This window comes from Cydia splendana, chromosome Z (genome assembly GCF_910591565.1).
Source record: "Cydia splendana chromosome Z, ilCydSple1.2, whole genome shotgun sequence".
In the NCBI taxonomy this organism is placed as follows: Eukaryota; Metazoa; Arthropoda; class Insecta; order Lepidoptera; family Tortricidae; genus Cydia; species Cydia splendana.
The window spans coordinates 15,113,996-15,130,940 of record NC_085987.1 but is presented as its reverse complement, the minus strand read 5'-3'; the positions used below and the strand labels follow the sequence as shown (position 1 = coordinate 15,130,940).

General features: G+C 38.0%; 1 protein-coding gene across 1 annotated transcript; it reads left to right on the top strand.

Annotated features, from left to right (window-relative positions):
* Positions 1–9: 9 nt before the first annotated feature.
* Positions 10–14,699, top strand: LOC134804431 (ras-like GTP-binding protein RhoL). The gene is made up of 5 exons (XM_063777473.1): positions 10–497; positions 4,465–4,579; positions 6,335–6,452; positions 9,795–9,873; positions 14,061–14,699. Exons 1-5 carry the CDS (start codon positions 382–384, stop codon positions 14,182–14,184), a joined length of 552 nt encoding a protein of 183 aa, XP_063633543.1. The 5' UTR covers positions 10–381; the 3' UTR covers positions 14,185–14,699.
* Positions 14,700–16,945: the final 2,246 nt, after the last annotated feature.

The following is a 16,945-nucleotide window of genomic DNA, read 5'->3' as shown; positions in this document are numbered from 1 at the left end:
GGCATGTCGCGATACGCATGTACAATGAATAAAGCATGTTGAGTACGGCAGCTAGGCGGAAATTTGCGTCCGTACAGTTGCGCAGGCGCTGAGCAGTGCTGCCTCTGCGGCTCGCCAAATCACTCTGTGTTCGACCGCGAAACTGCGCGCGCGCCTCAATGCCTTAAAATAATACGGCCTTATCGCTAGTGCTTTTACAAGATTGATAAGATTGTTACATCATTGTGTGATAAGAAACATTCAAGTCCGATACGGCTCGCGGGCGGACAGTACATGGAAATGCTTAGGCTGATGTGTAATTAAGTTTGAAGACAACATACTACATTGTTGGTAGCACCAGCGTTATTGTGCTAGAAATTGTCGAATGTCGCGACACGCACTATGGGGACGACGAAAAGGCTGAAGATTACTGTCGTGGGCGACGGTATGGTCGGCAAAACCTGCTTGCTGTATGTCTATACAAAAAACGAGTTCCCAGAAGAATATGTGCCTACAGTGTAAGTACCTACATTTTTAAATTCTGCAATGATAGCCTTTCTCCAGCTGTGAGGAGCGATTCCAGGTCAGCAGTTGGGTAAGTGAGCTAGCGGCGACGAGAGGTCGAGCCGGCAAATTAGCAAGTTGTCACGGTGTTACAGTAGCCGCTACTTGTAACTGTCCACTCTATACTATCCCTACGCAGGTAAAGTCAGCATAACAAATGTATAGCTACAATATTATGTTTTAAAGTTAGCCGCTATTTAATGTGCATATTTGTAAATAAGATCATAAGATGTAGGTATAAGTAATTTACTTGTACCTAAATAACTGACTCAATATTGATTGCGTACATTTATATAGGTAGGTACCTATTATTCATTAAATATTTTCACGTATACAACACAAGCAACAAAATGAATCCTGAAAATAAATATACCGATATATATTCTTGTGCTGTGTCAATAATGAATGATAATAGTATTGATGCCATTAGTAATTCGTCTGTCACTAATAGTCGTAACAAGACGAACGATTAACGTTGTAACACTTGTAACCAGTATTTACCTAATAAAGTTTCGTAATTAGGTGTAGAGTGTAGACGAATGCTACTTAAATAAACTATAAATTAGGGAATTCGTCTGTTGGATTTACCTACCCAAGACAGCAGAGCAGGATAGACTTATCGTCGGTTTAATTATATATTTGTGTAGAACAGTCATTAGTGTCATTACTAAAGTTTTCCTGTATACGTTAATTTCCTGATTGGATTATATTTACAAGTATTGTCTTTGTTCATTGATAATAATAACCGATGATAATAACCGAATAAAACGTTACGGTTTTTTACCTGAAAATTTTCTATCAAAGTCGGTCAAATGTAGTTTATATCACATGCGTCTTAATAACAAATCCATTGACTACTGATTCACTAAAATCGTCTTAGTCATTTACTTGTTTTGAAACTACCAGGGAATACACAAACATGGCCCACATATATTGCTTAGACGGCGAAAACATAACCGTTCACGTACTTAGATAGTCGGCTGAAAATGTCAAGTCGTAAGGCTCCTGGTTCACGGCCGTCAGTCTCACCCCTGGATCCTAATATTATGCTTCAGGATAAGTTTCCCGTAGCTCAGCGGTCATTGGACACGAGCGAACCAATACTGTGATCTAGTTAACTATTCATAACTATACTTAATCGGAGGTCACAATTATACTGGTTCGCTAGCCGCTGACGGTCCGTGGTGGCTATAATAAAATCGTTCTAAACACGTACCCGAATTTGTTTGAAATCATTCATTTTTGAGTCATCTTGTAATATACACTTGCTAACTATTGAATTAATATTGATAAAATGAATCACTTTATACAATCGGATGGTATCAGTGACGTCAGCTTTATACTTATACATATGTAGGTACTCATACATGCCTATCAATTCGTTTCTTGTAAAGATAAACAGTTTCCTTATAAATGAAAAATCTATAGTATATCTACTGTGTGTAATTTATACGGATATTTGAGATACAATTTACAATAATGTACTTATAGCACTTCTTTTGTCTTGCATATCTAATATGAAACGGTATTTAGGCAAATATAATTCCTACCTATTTATTTGGGATTGTGGGCGTAGTATTTTGTGATTGAAATTAACCGATCGCATTAGAAATACAATAATGCGCTTCAAAAACGCAAAATTATTTACATTATAATAATACTTACATGTATGTCTAACTATAATTTAAATCATGTTTCTAAAATATATACAGTAATATTATTAAATTACATTAAGTATAAATAAGTCACCAATCTCAAATTGTAGATTAAATCTTATTTTCTAAAATTATTAATTTAATTTAAATCAATTATAATACCTACCATCATAATAAACATTTAAATTAGTAGCATACCTATATTGCTGAACAATTGACAAGACACAGCTTAACACGTCTCACGAAAACACCCATACATACTATCGTATATGTACCTATGTATTTTTATTTTATTTTATGTTTTTTTATATATTATTTTTATATGCACATCTATTGTAAAAAACCTAAACTCGGATTTAAAATGAATAAAGATAATATGAATAAAATATTAGTAATTCAAGCAATTCTATATGATGTATTCGTTAGTTCTTAGGGTATAAACGTCTACTTCATAGACGTTTGACGTTTAAAATAATACTTGCACTGCGTGGGCTATCAAAATTGCTGCAGACTTTTCTTGGTCTAACTCTAGCAAGTCTCATTATCTATCTACATTTAATTACCCATTATTTGCCTACCTAATTACTACTTTACGCTCGTGTATGGTTAAAATAAACAAAATGCCACAGAATATTTTATCAAAGAATGCATAATTATTTTATCAAATGAAAGACAAGCTTAAAGGAAGGGTTATGATTTTACCAGTACGTATCTATTATAATTACTAGATTCTTAATTAAATCTCATAATTTTTTAAGTTTAAGCATAGCTCACCTCACAGCTAACCGGGGAGCTCAGATTTTTAGGGTTCCGTACCCAAAGGGTAAAACGGGACCCTATTACTAAGACTCCGCTGTCCGTCCGTCCGTCCGTCCGTCCGTCCGTCTGTCACCAGGCTGTATCTCACGAACCGTGATAGCTATAGTTCGTTTTTTTTTAGCATTAGAAAGAACTTGAAAGAAGGTAAGCGATTTTACCATGTCTTTTAATTGAAAAACGCTTTTTAAAAATCAAAAACGATTACTTATGAAAGCAGAAGAATATAAATGATCGTATTAGATTCATAATTGTTACATATTTGCCGTAACTTATTTTTAAAATGTGTTTTTCAATTAAAAGACACATCAAGATTGTTTACCTTATTTCTAATGCTAAAAAAAACGAACTATAGACAGTTGAAATTTTCACAGATGATGTATTTCTGTTGCCGCTATAACAACAAATACTAAAAACAGAATAAAATAAAGATTTAAGTGGGGGTCCCATACAACAAACGTGATTTTTGACCGAAGTTAAGCAACGTCGGGCGGGGTCAGTACTTGGATGGGTGACCGTTTTTATAGATAATGGTACGGAACCCTTCGTGTGCGAGTCCGACTCGCACTTGGCCAGTTTTTTTTAATGAATCAAAGACTGCATTGCGATAAAACATACCGCTGGACACTCGGCTCATTTTCGTTACAAGTTACAACTCTAGGAGTCTTCGAAGCGTAGTTCCATAACATCTGCTTTAGACGAATATACCTGATTAACAATGGCATACCTTACTGATGCGCTTCATAAGCATTTAGAATACCAACGCACACATCGCGAAGACAATTTAGGCTGCACTATTTATAAAGTCAAATGCGCGATCACGTCGTTGTATTGTTGTATTGTGGCCGGTGGTCGCTTCCTCCTTTAGAAACAGGACACTTGTACACCTACACCAACTTCCTTGCAATTCATTCTTGGTTAAAGTGTCCCACGCGTTTTCACCGCATTTGCACGATAGTTTAATTCGTAGTCTAGACAAATGCCAGCTCTAAACATAAGTATTTGATGTTATCTAGGCATATTACTTACCATATCAAATCAAAAGCCAAATTCCAAAATAAAGTACTAACGACGACCTTACCTTCAGTTTATATTAGAGGGTTTATATTAGCAGGTTTCATTTTGAAATCATATAATTATTAATTACTGTATGAGACTGGCGATTGCATGTAATGTTGAATATCTTGTGTGCGACATTACACAGCGTTAGTGAGTTACTTTCGACACGCTATTAGTTTGGTTCCCACTCTCCCCTAGAACTCGTTGTAAGTAATTGGTTACAAAAAAAGAAAATATCGTTCGGACTGTTAACGCAAAAATGGCTGGGCTGGGCGCAACAAAGGGTTCAATGGTTAACTGTGTGTGGTAGGTCTTTTCCGGAAAAGTACATTCACTATAGTTAGTTTAGTAAAATTTATAAATATAATAAAACATGTTTATGATGTTGCAGGTTTGACAACTACGTGGACCGCAAAGTGGTGGATGGCGAGGAGGTGGAAATGGCGCTGTGGGACACGGCTGGCCAGGAGGACTACGAGAGGCTGAGGCCTTTGTCTTACAGCAACGTAAGTTACTCTCAAGTACTAATTATTTAGCTGCATGTGCACATTTGAAACTGTCAAATAGCTCAAATACTTGTACTCACACAACAGATACTTTACAGAGTCCGACCCTTCTAAACCCGGGCCAGGAATGATCACGCGCCATGTTGTGCAATTTCACTGGAACTCTTTTATCATACTATAACGAACTGTCGCATGAGAATAACAGCGCCCTCTTGACAATGATCATATATTACTGATCTGGCTTTTACATATAGTATAATAGAACATTGTTCTTATGCACTTTTATATACACTTTGAGAAAATCTGCATCCATCGGTGAAGAAATTGAAATGTGTAAGTATGTGAAATCCCCAACCCCTTTTGGGCGAGTGGGGGGACTATAGCCTACTCCCTCTCTTGCATATATGCCCAGAAGTGAGACTGTTGGACGTATACTATACTGAAGCACCGGCGGAGTACTTTCAGGGAATTGCATTTGGATCGACAATTTAAACTTTATAATGTGCCAACTTATACTATAAATGCCTAAACTAGAGGCTGCTATCATGCATATGCGTCAGTTTACTTTATGTACTTCTGAATACCTCTGTCATGCTTCATGCTGATCGTGCTTGTAATGTAGGATGTAGAATTGTAAAACATATAGGTACTTACCTACTTTTAAAACATAATCGAATATATTTTGAAATGTTTGTGCAGACCGTGGACCGCGGGCGCATACTCAATTAAATTAGCCCCATATATTATTTCTAGAGATAGTGAATGCTAAGCGAATGCTCTTTATCTATATTAAATTTGGATTGTAAACATTTAGAATCTCATTATTGTGTTGGAAACATGAACAACTTCAAATTTAAAAAATGCATTTTCTCTCAATGCTTTTCAACTAGACATACTTACATTATATGTGCCAATACAAACACACTAAGTACATTTATGGAATTCACATCAGGTGGATCAATTTATGATTTTTGAATAGGTATGGTTGAGAGTACTAAAAGCTTGTGTAGCCGTTCAGCGAAGTTTGTGTTATGATTGTTGCGGACGGGCACATGCCTATGCCATACAATTACCTTAGCGACTGCGTGAACTCGATCGCATTCCCTCTCTATCGCACCAGTACATCAGTGCGAGCTAGATGGACTGCGATCGAGGTTACGCAGTCGTAAACGTCAAGTGTCAACTCGTGGTACGGCTATAGTGAATAAATAATGTAGCACAGCGAATGAATTATGGTATCTACTCCGTTCAAATTAGGTACGCAACAAACATGTTTATGAAGCGATTATTTCCGAAAACATAATATTAAAACAATTTTTATTAAAATCGTCAGATATGATTATAAAATAAATAAAAATTATTTATTTCAGACCAAAAGCGATCCATATTTTGTTAGTAACATTTTAGCCTTTACACTATGTTAGTAACCTATATCTACTTAAACCTACCAATCAATCAATATCTGTCCATTAACCCTTTATAAGTTTATTGAAAAGTGCTTTCGATATTCTGACGAATGTAACGGACAGAAGGAGATAACAAAACTCTGTACCTACAAGGTTTCCGTTTTTTTTTACATTTGCAATGATTTATTGAATAAATATACAAATCAAAAGTTCCGTTTTTGCCATTCCGAAAAAATATAGATATTCAGTTACTCACCCTGGAAAGTGAAGGCATTTTCCTCTTGAAGCCTTAACTATATATATTTATATAGTGAAGTGTGTTTGTTTATATATGATAATGTTTTTCCAGACGCATTGTTTCCTGGTGTGCTACTCCGTCAGCAGCCGTTCGTCCTACGAGAACGTGATCCACAAGTGGTATCCAGAGCTCAAGCACTTCAGCGAGTCCGTGCCTATAGTTTTAGTAGGTAAGGCTACAGAATAGATACCTAAGGCCCACTTGCACCATCCCACTAACCCGGGGTTAATTGGTAAAACTGTTACCCAGTGTCTTAGGGATACTTACTTACGGAGATATAGCAGAAGTACCTAATATTTAGAAGACGCTATAAAATGGTAGGTATGTAAATAAAGTTGTGCTCGTAAAATAGGAGTTTACGCTGTGTTCGTTTAAACATGGGAAAATATGCCTTGTTGTAAATTTCATCGAAATTTCTACATCACTATTATAACAAGTACTTACTGTGTCGTCGTGTGTGTGTGTGAGTGTGTACTAGTAAGGCACAGCGGTCAAACAAATGTCATTCGTGCCGGTTGGACACAATCGAACTGTTTGAATATCTATTACCTATCTATGTGAGATATAAAAACTGTTTATTTTTAAATAACTTGCAGCAAATGGCATGAACGTCGTAATTATCCTAATGAAAATAACTAATGAGAGTAATGAGGAAGAAAGTCCTTACTGTATGATTGTATTTATATACAAATTTGTTTGTACCTATAAATAAAGGTCGTTTCTTGTTATTCTTTGAAATCTATCGTAAATATCGTAATATAAAGTCATTAAACGTTTTCTTGTGGGCCAATTCTGTTATGCCGTCATATCATAAATCATGTAAACAAGTAAAACCAATTACGCAAAGTGAAGAATATTCCCTCGGAGAACGTGCGTGAATATTGACGTCATAGGTCACAACAATGCGAATCACCACACTACTGTTGTCCGAATGATTCCATGTGCAAAGGGAATGGAATAAGGAAATATAATTATGTGTTCATTGTAACATTCAAAGGGGATACTGACATATGTACTAAGAAATAGGAAATTTGTTGAAATTATTCTTCCTGATTCTGACCGAAATTATTTCTATGTTTATTTCTAGTTTAGGGGGATTAGATTGTGAAACGGAGTTTTTTTTTTGCATCGATACGAATCCTTAGTTTTTAGGGTTCCGTACCTCAAAAGGAAAAAACGGAACCCTTATAGGATCACTCGTGCGTCTGTCTGTCTGTCTGTCCGTCTGTCACAGCCGATTTTCTCCGGAACTACTGGACCAATCAAGTTGAAATTTGGTGCACATATGTAAGTTTGTGACCCAAATACGGACATGTAACGTAAACAAATGAATTTTAAACATGGGGGCCACTTTTGGGGGGTAAATGAAAAAATGAAAAAAAAAAAAATTTCAAACTATATCATGTTACATATCAAATGAAAGAGCTTATTGTAAGGATCTCAAATATATTTTTTTTTATAATTTTCGAATAAACAGTTTAGAAGTTATTCAAGAAAATAGGCAAAAAATGACCATTCCCCCCCCCCCCCTTATCTCCGAAACTACTAAGTCTTAAATTTAAAAAAAAATACATAAAATAGGTCTATACCTATAGATGACAGGAAAACCTATTAGAAATGTACAGTCAAGCGTGAGTCGGACTTAATTACAGTTTTTGATCCGACCCCTACGGATTTTTTAAAGAGATTTCACTCACGTTTCACATAAAAAATACATTGTTAACAGTGCCGGATTACTTAGAGTAGTAGTTTTCTTAGAGTAATTGGTGATAATTTTCTGATAAGATAATCATTTTAAATATGTAACGGTCTTACCTACTTACGAGTAATTGTAAGGTCAAATTAAAAATAATGTTTAAAAAAAAATGTTAAATTGAGAGCTAGCTCAAAGTTTTTTGTACTCGTCGACTTTAATGGTTGAATTAATAAAGACTTTGTAACCAATAAGCAAAACAAGCACGTGCTTACGGCACCACGTTCAGGGGGGGCACCAAAATGCCAGGTTGAAAAAGGTGAACAAATTTTAAAATTAGGGACAGACACATCGTTTTTACCACACGATTTTTTTAGCTGTCCAAAAGCTAATTTGCAAAAATAATGGCGCGTAATTCTTTGGGAAACAATCGGTCGCAGTAGAAGAGTCGTGATTACATGCATAGATTCGATTTCAACCCACTCTTTTGCGGTTCGGCGTTAGGTCTTATGCAAGGCCTTCTGCCTTACGGCAAAGTTGATCTTCTGCCTTAATTACACTTGGGCGTGGATCCAAATCCAAGCTTTCCTCTTTCGCAGCTGGGCCTACTGCCTTTCTCACACTTCGCCAATTCAATTCCAAGCTCTGCTTTCTTGCATATTTTATGCATGAAAACAACCTCGCTGAGACCCTTAAATATCGAGCCCTATGCGAAGCTAGGCTAATAGAAAACTGTCCCATCCCTTCTCTGTATGAAATCCTGGATTCGCGCCTGGTTGGGACTAAAACTAAAATTGCGTTTTTATATCGAAAAATTTTCGCGCTCGCTTCGCTCGCTTTTTCAATAACTTTATAAGGTATGATAAAGGTGACATTCGGGTGGCGACTGCAGCAACATTACTCTGTTGCAACGTTACTGCTGCAGTACTGTCAACTTCCGTGATAAAATGATGTGACTGATTTCCATACTAAAAGTAAAAATGTACAACTGTCTATCATATTGCGTTTTTATATCGAAAAATTTCCGCGCTCGCTTCGCTCGCGTTTCTATTACTTTCTAAGCTATGATAAAGGTGACATTCGGGTGGCGACTGCAACAGCATTAGGTACTTTGTTGCAACATTACTGCTGCGGCACTGTCAATTTTCGTGATAAAATGATGTGACTGATTTCCATTCTCAGCTGTAATGCGGCAATGAACTTCTCTCAATTTACCAAAAAATCAATGTAATCTTGATGACCCTAGGTAGAGGGGGCACCTAGAAATGCTTAGGGCATCAAAATATCTTAATCCGGCACTGATTGTTAAAAATTGTGTAATATACTTACGGAACCCTTGGAACGTGAGTCCGACTCGCACTTGGCCGGTTTTTGATTTTAGATCGACAAAAGAATCACGAACATAGTCTAAAATGCACTTTAAAAATTTGTAACAAATTATACACATTAAAGCTAAAAAATTGAACATCGCTTCTAAAAATCGGCTTCTAAATAGCTACAGTACCTATATATATTATGCCGGCAATCCATCATTTTGCGGTTTTATTTGTATAGGTTGTATTACAAATATATACTCATGGACAAATTTAGAGGAACGCAAAAAAAACGTTTAATTACTAATTTTGTAATTACGTTAGGTGTGTAATCCAGTAGGTAATTAAACCTTTTTATTAACCTCTAAACTAAATATGTCCATGAGCATATATTTGTAATCTTCTAGTTTGTGCTATTCAAAGCAAGAATGCCCTATGCTATGACCCCTATGTAGTGACATTCAGTTAACAATGTCATTTACTTAATTCTTAATCCTCTTTTCAGCTACCAAAATCGATCTTCGAGGAACAGACAAGGCTGTCATTACTACTCAAGAAGGGAAAAAATTAAAGAAAAAAATTAGGTAAATGAATGTAAAAACCTACATTGTTATTTGTTTGATATGTAATCGTGCTATTATTTTAACAATAGTGAGTGAACAGTGATAACTCGTATCGTGCGCTCGCGCCGGCAGCCAGCTATCATCCTTATCGTCCACGATAACCCGCCTACCACTGATATGTCAGCTACGTGCTTTTTATGTATATAATAAAATGTATCTTTTTACATCCTAATATCAGTAAAAGTTAACGGATAATTCATGTAAATATTTAGTATCCTTAGTTTTCATATGATTTAGTTAACTTATTTTGGTTAACGTATAATTCATCCTTGCTCGTTCTGCTAATATATAAGGAAAACTTAGGGAAGGTGGTTATTGGGTAAGGATCACGTGGGTCCGTCGTGTAGTGTACTTAGACGACAGCAATGCATGACTACGGTAGGTACGGGGAACTGGTCGGCGCTCGACGCTGCGGGATAACATCGTGACTACGCCTTTTTGTGTCATCGGCGGTTAATAACACGTCATCATGCCGGACGGTGATTCAACGTCTCAGGTGCGAAATTAATGTGTTCTCTCCCCCCGGCCCTCATAATCTTTACTGTTATTGTTTATTTTTCATGTTAAATAGTTTACTTCAAAGCTAAAACTAGTGCGTCTGTCTGTCAGTCCATCTGTCACAGCCTATTTGCTCCGAAACTATTGGACTAATTGAATTAAGGTACACATATGTAAGTATGTGCCCTAAAAACGGACATTTAGCGTAAATAAACGAATTTTAAACATAGCGGCCACCTTTGAGGAGTAAATAAGAAAAAACCGGACAAGTGCGAGTCGGACTCGCCCACCGGGGGTTCCGTACTTTTTCGAACGAGCGAGCGACGCGAAGCGAAGTTCTTACATTCGACTTTGAACACGCGACTGGCTAGCGGCACGTCCCGGCATTTCGATGTTTTTAAGCTGAACTGTCAGAAGATAGTTTGATACTCAATAACTTAAGTAAATTTGTTCTAATTTAAATGAAATTGGGTAAACGTGTAGTCGAGGGCATTATATTTTAGTCATTAAATTATGAGCAGGCCCGATCAAGAGGTTATTGAGCTAGAAGAGCTTAGAAGGCCAAAAAGCTGTTTGTGAGAGGTCTTGCTATTCTGGTCATTTTATTTGCAAGAAACATGGTCGAGTTTAGTATCAAATGAAAGTGCTCGACTTACACTTTTATAATATCGTTTTTATATTTACCATTTTGAAATAATTAGCAAGATAAAAATAAAATAGAATAAACATAATATACCTATGTATTTGACATTTGACAGCAAATATTTCGGCTTAACACAGATACAGTTTATTTTAATCTCTATGGTGGTGACTTCAATCCAGGGGAGGGACAGCCGTATACGAAGCCCTTTATTCGAAAAAATAGCGCCATCTATATAACTTAACGCCAAACTTGTAAATGGCGCTTCAAAATTGATGCAAAAAAGCAAATCTTGTCAGTAGAAAAAGGCGCGAAACTCAAATTTTCTATGAGACCATATCGCTTCGCGCCTACATTTTTTCTATTGACAAGATCTGCTTGGCGAACTATATTATACATACTACTCTTTGCTTAAATCTATCAGTTAAGGGCTCCACAGACTTTGCAATAAATCCACGCGATCTTTGATCCCTTGCCGCCTATAGAGCGACATAAAATAGTAGAAATTAAATAAAATGGAACTCAAAAATGTCCATACTAAATTGTTGCCATGTGTAAACATTTTACGTCAAAAATGTGACAGTTACGTAGAAAATGGCGCCCTCATTTATTTTCAATTATTTTATGTCGCACTATACGAGTACCTAAGTAGGTGCAACAAAGTCAATCGCTATATAATTGTTGGTTAACCGCGAGTTGTCAGTTTGGGGCGAACTACTAGTAGTATTTATTGTTATAGGGGCAACAGAAACAAATACATAATCTGTGAAAATTTTAATTGTCTAGCTATCAAGTTTCATGAGATACAGCCTGGTGACAGACAGACGGACAGTGGAGTCTTAGTAATAGGGTCCCGATTGTACCCTTTTGGTACGGAACCCTTAAAAAATGCGAACTACATCGTGAAAGAGCTCATTGTGAAAATCCCATATATTTTAATTTTAAAATAGGGAAACAATTCTCCTCTTCTCCTAAACTAGGTACTAGGTCTAAAATTAGTTTTTTACCTATAGCTTTTACAGGAAAACCTATTTGAAGTTTGCAGTCGATGACATCTTATTCGTTGCAATGCCTAGGCTTAGAAGTTTTCGTGAGAACACGATACGGCAGTCCACATGACATAAACGTAGGCACAGAATAACTAATAGTACTACCGTACAGAAAATTCACTCCTTCACAAAAGTCAGGTTTAGGTATAAAATTATACCTATACTCGCCGCCTGCAACAAAATTGAAACTTATAACCGCGCACGAACCGTGAATCTCCTTTTGATTCGGTTAAGTTGTGTTCTAATGTATGGGGAAGACAAAAATTATAGCCAGCCTTTTATGAATATAGTATGATACCTTTGGGTATCGTGCTTTACGCACACTAGCGTCCCCTTCCCTCCCCCTGCCGCAACCCCCCCTTTTTGCATGAAATATGTCCCGGTTGACGGTTTTTATTAATTTTTGAGAAAAGTATTAGAATTAGGAATAAAGTGTCAAGGTAAGAAATAATCCTTAATAAATTCTAAACAAAAAAGGTTATATGCAACTTTTTGGTAAGACTCACCATATTCATGTATTTACTTGTTGAAGTTCAATATAACTTAGTACGTGATAGTAATGAAAGAAATCTTATACGGAGAATAAGCTTGCAAGGTTATTCTCCGTGTAGCATTTCGTTCAGTACTATCACGTACTATGTTATATTGAACTTCAACAAGTTTTTCAACGGTTAAATTTTGTCGAAGTTCATCTAGCCATAACATGAATATGGTGCGTCATATCAAAAAAATGAATATACCCTTTTTTGTTAAGAATTTAATAGGGATTATTTCTTTCATTGACACTTTTTTCCTATATTGTATACTTTCCCCAAAAAATGAAAAAAACTGTGAACCGGGACGTATCATGCAAAAAGGGGGGGTTGCGGCAGGGGGAGGGAAGGGAACGCTAGCGTGCGTAAATCACCATACCCAAAAGTATCATACTACATTCATAAAAAGCTGGCTATAATTCGTTTTTCAAAAAACACAATTTTACCGAATCATTTGCGCAAGCGCCACGTGACACGACTATCGTGCGGTGGAGCGGCAGCCCACTTCCATACGCCTGCCGCTCCGAGCGGCGCGCCGGCCAAATGTACCTAAACTGCGTAGTGACACCCCCCTGACGTAGGTACCTATACTGGGTCAAGCAAATCTTGTCAGTAGAAAAAGGCGCGAAATTCAAATTTTCTATGAGACGATAACCCTTCGCGCCTACAGTTTTCAAATTTGCCGCCTTTTCTACTGACAAGATCTGCTTGACCATCTATATGTACCTACCGTACCAGACATAAGTACTTACTTACATACATGTACTATTCATAAAATCATAATTCTTCCTTTTGATTTTACCGTAGTGCAAGTGGTTCTCATCTTTTCACAAGGTTTTAAGCATTTAGAGAGAAAAAGGTACAGTCAAATGTAAAAATATGGGTGCAATCATCATACAGAAAAATATATCCCATAGCTCTTATGTCAGTGAGTAGGGAATATTACATATGACGCGGAACTCTGCGTAGGGGGCGCCACTACCACAATCCATCACAATTTGAGAGTCTACCGCGAAACAAGAAAATTCGAAATTTCGCTCGAAATCTATCACTCTTGCATATTCGAGCGATAAAGAGGTTGATAACTTAATTTCGATTTTCGCGTCTCCCAGTAGGCCCTTTGTAAATACATGCCTGCCTTGATGCATCAATGTCATATTTTATCATCTATGAAAACTTGTCAAAAAACAGTTTAAGGCACAGTATGTATAAGTTACTCTATGGTTTACGATAGGCGCTAGTGCTGCACTCTGGCGGCAGAACATTGCAGTAATACCCCCTCCCCTATTAACAACTATGGGATATATTTTTGAGTAAGTTGTATGCACCCATATTTTTGCACTTGACTGTACAGGAGGTTAGATAGTTTCCAAAATTAACGTGAAGACTGAGTCAAAAGTCCATGCATGTTTTGTTTATTTGTTTAAGGGCTGCCCAACTAGTGGAGTGTTCGGCACTGGAGCGCGTCAACATGGATCTCGTGTTCGAGGAGGCGGTGCGCGCGGCCCTGCGCAAGAAGCCCGTGCGTGCGCGAGCTTGCAACTACCTCTGACCGCCCGCCAGCCCTGGAGCCCAGCATTCACACGCAATCCAGTACCTAGTTTTAGTCGCTGGCGACAAATCCGGATTATCTCCGAGCGACAAATCCCTGACACCGAAATTGTAACATCAAAACACGAGTCGAGAGACAATAGCAACTCATGCATAAATCTGCGCGTGGAATTAGTCGCACAATTTTTCAGTATTATAAAGGCTCAATTTTACACTATATACACTTATGGCAATTATAGTATTTGTACGTCCAGGGCTCGATAATCCACAAAAGTGAATATGTATGCAGTGTATGTGCTGTGACACGTGAAAGGTAAAAGTAAATAGTATTAGTAAATTATATGCTGGGCCCTTATTGACATTTTTTAAAATTTGTGTGCATGATTTGGCTACGGCTAAATAGACACAAGATGTCGTGAGAAGCGTCGTACTGTATACCGCGGGCCTCGAATCACAACGCGCCATATCTTCGTTTTGAAACTATTGACATATTATGGCTTCTCTACACGAATGGCCAACGCCGGCCAATCCAAGGGACACAGCCATGCGGTAGACTGAGATAGCAATATCACTTGCTCCCTCTAATGCATAAATGCGTCCCTTGGATTGGCCGGCGTTGGCCATTCGTGTAGACGAGCCATTATATATATACGTACAGGGGCAAAATGGGCCAGCGCCGGCCAGTCCAAGGGACGCAACCATGCGGTAGAATGAGATAGCAATATCACTTGCTCCTTCTAACGTTTAAATGCGTCCCCCCAGACTGGCCCACGCTGGCCCATTGTGTACAGGGGCCTTTATATACTTCTTAAACATGCTGGACGGTCATACAAATACATATTATAGACTGGCTGACCAGTGGTGTCAGAAACATAAGGAGCCAAAAACTTCGACGTAGGTACGTTTCTCCTGGCCGCTATTATTAAAGATACTCCGCTGACATCAACTGTTGGCCAAACCATTAAGTAGGTATATAATATGTATTACTCGAAAATGAATAAGAATATTAGATTTTGGGATGTTAAGAGTTATGTTGGGGTGTTTTAACCAAAGTATTGAAATAATTGCGAGTATTAAGTTATCACATTGTAGTCTAATGTTTTAAGATACGCTGCTAGTATCTGAACATTTTGTATTAACTATGAGCATTTGTATTAATAATTAAATAAGTTTCACCATGTAAAGTACTGCCTTATAAATACATAGATTTTACGCAATATACATGCATTTCTTTTCTACATATCGTGTGGTGTGTTCCAACCATAAAACACTCGATTGACCCTTATTATATTGTATTGTTAAGGCCGCAGTACACAATGGGCCATCGCCGGCCACTCCAAGGGACGCAGATGAGATGAGATGAGATAGCAATATCACTTGCTCCCTCTAACGCATAAATGCGTCCCTTGGAGTGGCCGGCGATGGCCCATTGTGTACTGGGGCCTTTATGCAGTTCATATGGCTTCCGAGCAACACGGAAGGGAGGCGGCATTCGCACTATTTCCCCTCTGCCGAGGTACAAGATTAGCGCGTCAATCTAATCTAGCGCGGGTAATAAAACTAGTTGCACTTGGATTTTTCACTAGACCGAGTCCAGACGCGCGCGTGAACACTGCTGCACAAAAATGCCTGTTTGCTCGGTTTTTTGTTATAAAAAGAGGTCGGGGACATCAAATTTACAAAAAGAAAGTGTTACATTTCACATGTAATATTTTTTTTACATATCATACGTTTAATTACATTCAAACACAATTATTATATTTTAGTCTCATGTAATTGTTGGATTTATCGATTTTGCTCGCTCAGTACAAATTGCGGATCGGTCGAGCGACAAATCCGACTTCTCATCTCTCAGAATACAATAACATACTTCAACGAAAATGTGTTAGTGTGCGTGTTGTGACACTTGTCACTCGTCCGTACACAAAAAGAGATCGAGGTTTGCAAGATTTGTCTTTGACGTGTGTCATTTTCTATGTATTTGTGTCGTCATTACAGATTGGATTTTGTATGTAAGTGTGTGAGAAGTGCGACTGTGTGCACCTTTCCCCCCGCGAAAAATGGCAGAAAGATTTGTACGGTGAGATATCGCTTGGGCCCTCGGAGTAATTAACAATGGAGCCGCCATTAACAGGCGTTCCCCTCTGTCGAAAATAGGCGGCCAATGGTCAACCACATGTCAACCATATGTATGGACTGACGTTTATCTGACATGACGTACCTATACATTTGATGTGCCCCTCCCCCGCAAAAAACGGCAGACTATTTTGTACCGAAAATTTTAGACATGGCGTCTCCGTTGGTTATATCCTCTAAGCTTGGGCCCCTCCCTTCCGATGTGTCGGAAGCCGGTGTTGCTCGAAGCATATGGCCGATGGCCAAGGGGTGGAGGAGGGGCATACATTTAAGCACAGAATAAATAATAGTACTGCCGTACAGAAAGGAAACTTCCTACAAAACCGAAGTTGGATGGCCGTAATACACTATCGCACCGCACCGCGACCTTGGTGCATCGCACCCATAAGTGAGAGCGAGAAACAGATATCTCTTTATCGCTCCGACTTATGGTGCGATGCACCGAGGTCGCGGTGCGGTGCGATAGTGTTACCACTTTGACAGCGGTTCAGGGTCAAACCATGCTGTCCCTTTCTAATATATGGCACTATCCCTTTCGGCCATTTAGCGTTGTCATAATTCAAGCCATTATCTTATCTGTGGTTGTGCACGCAAAGGGACGTCAAGTTGTGTCAACCCTAATAATT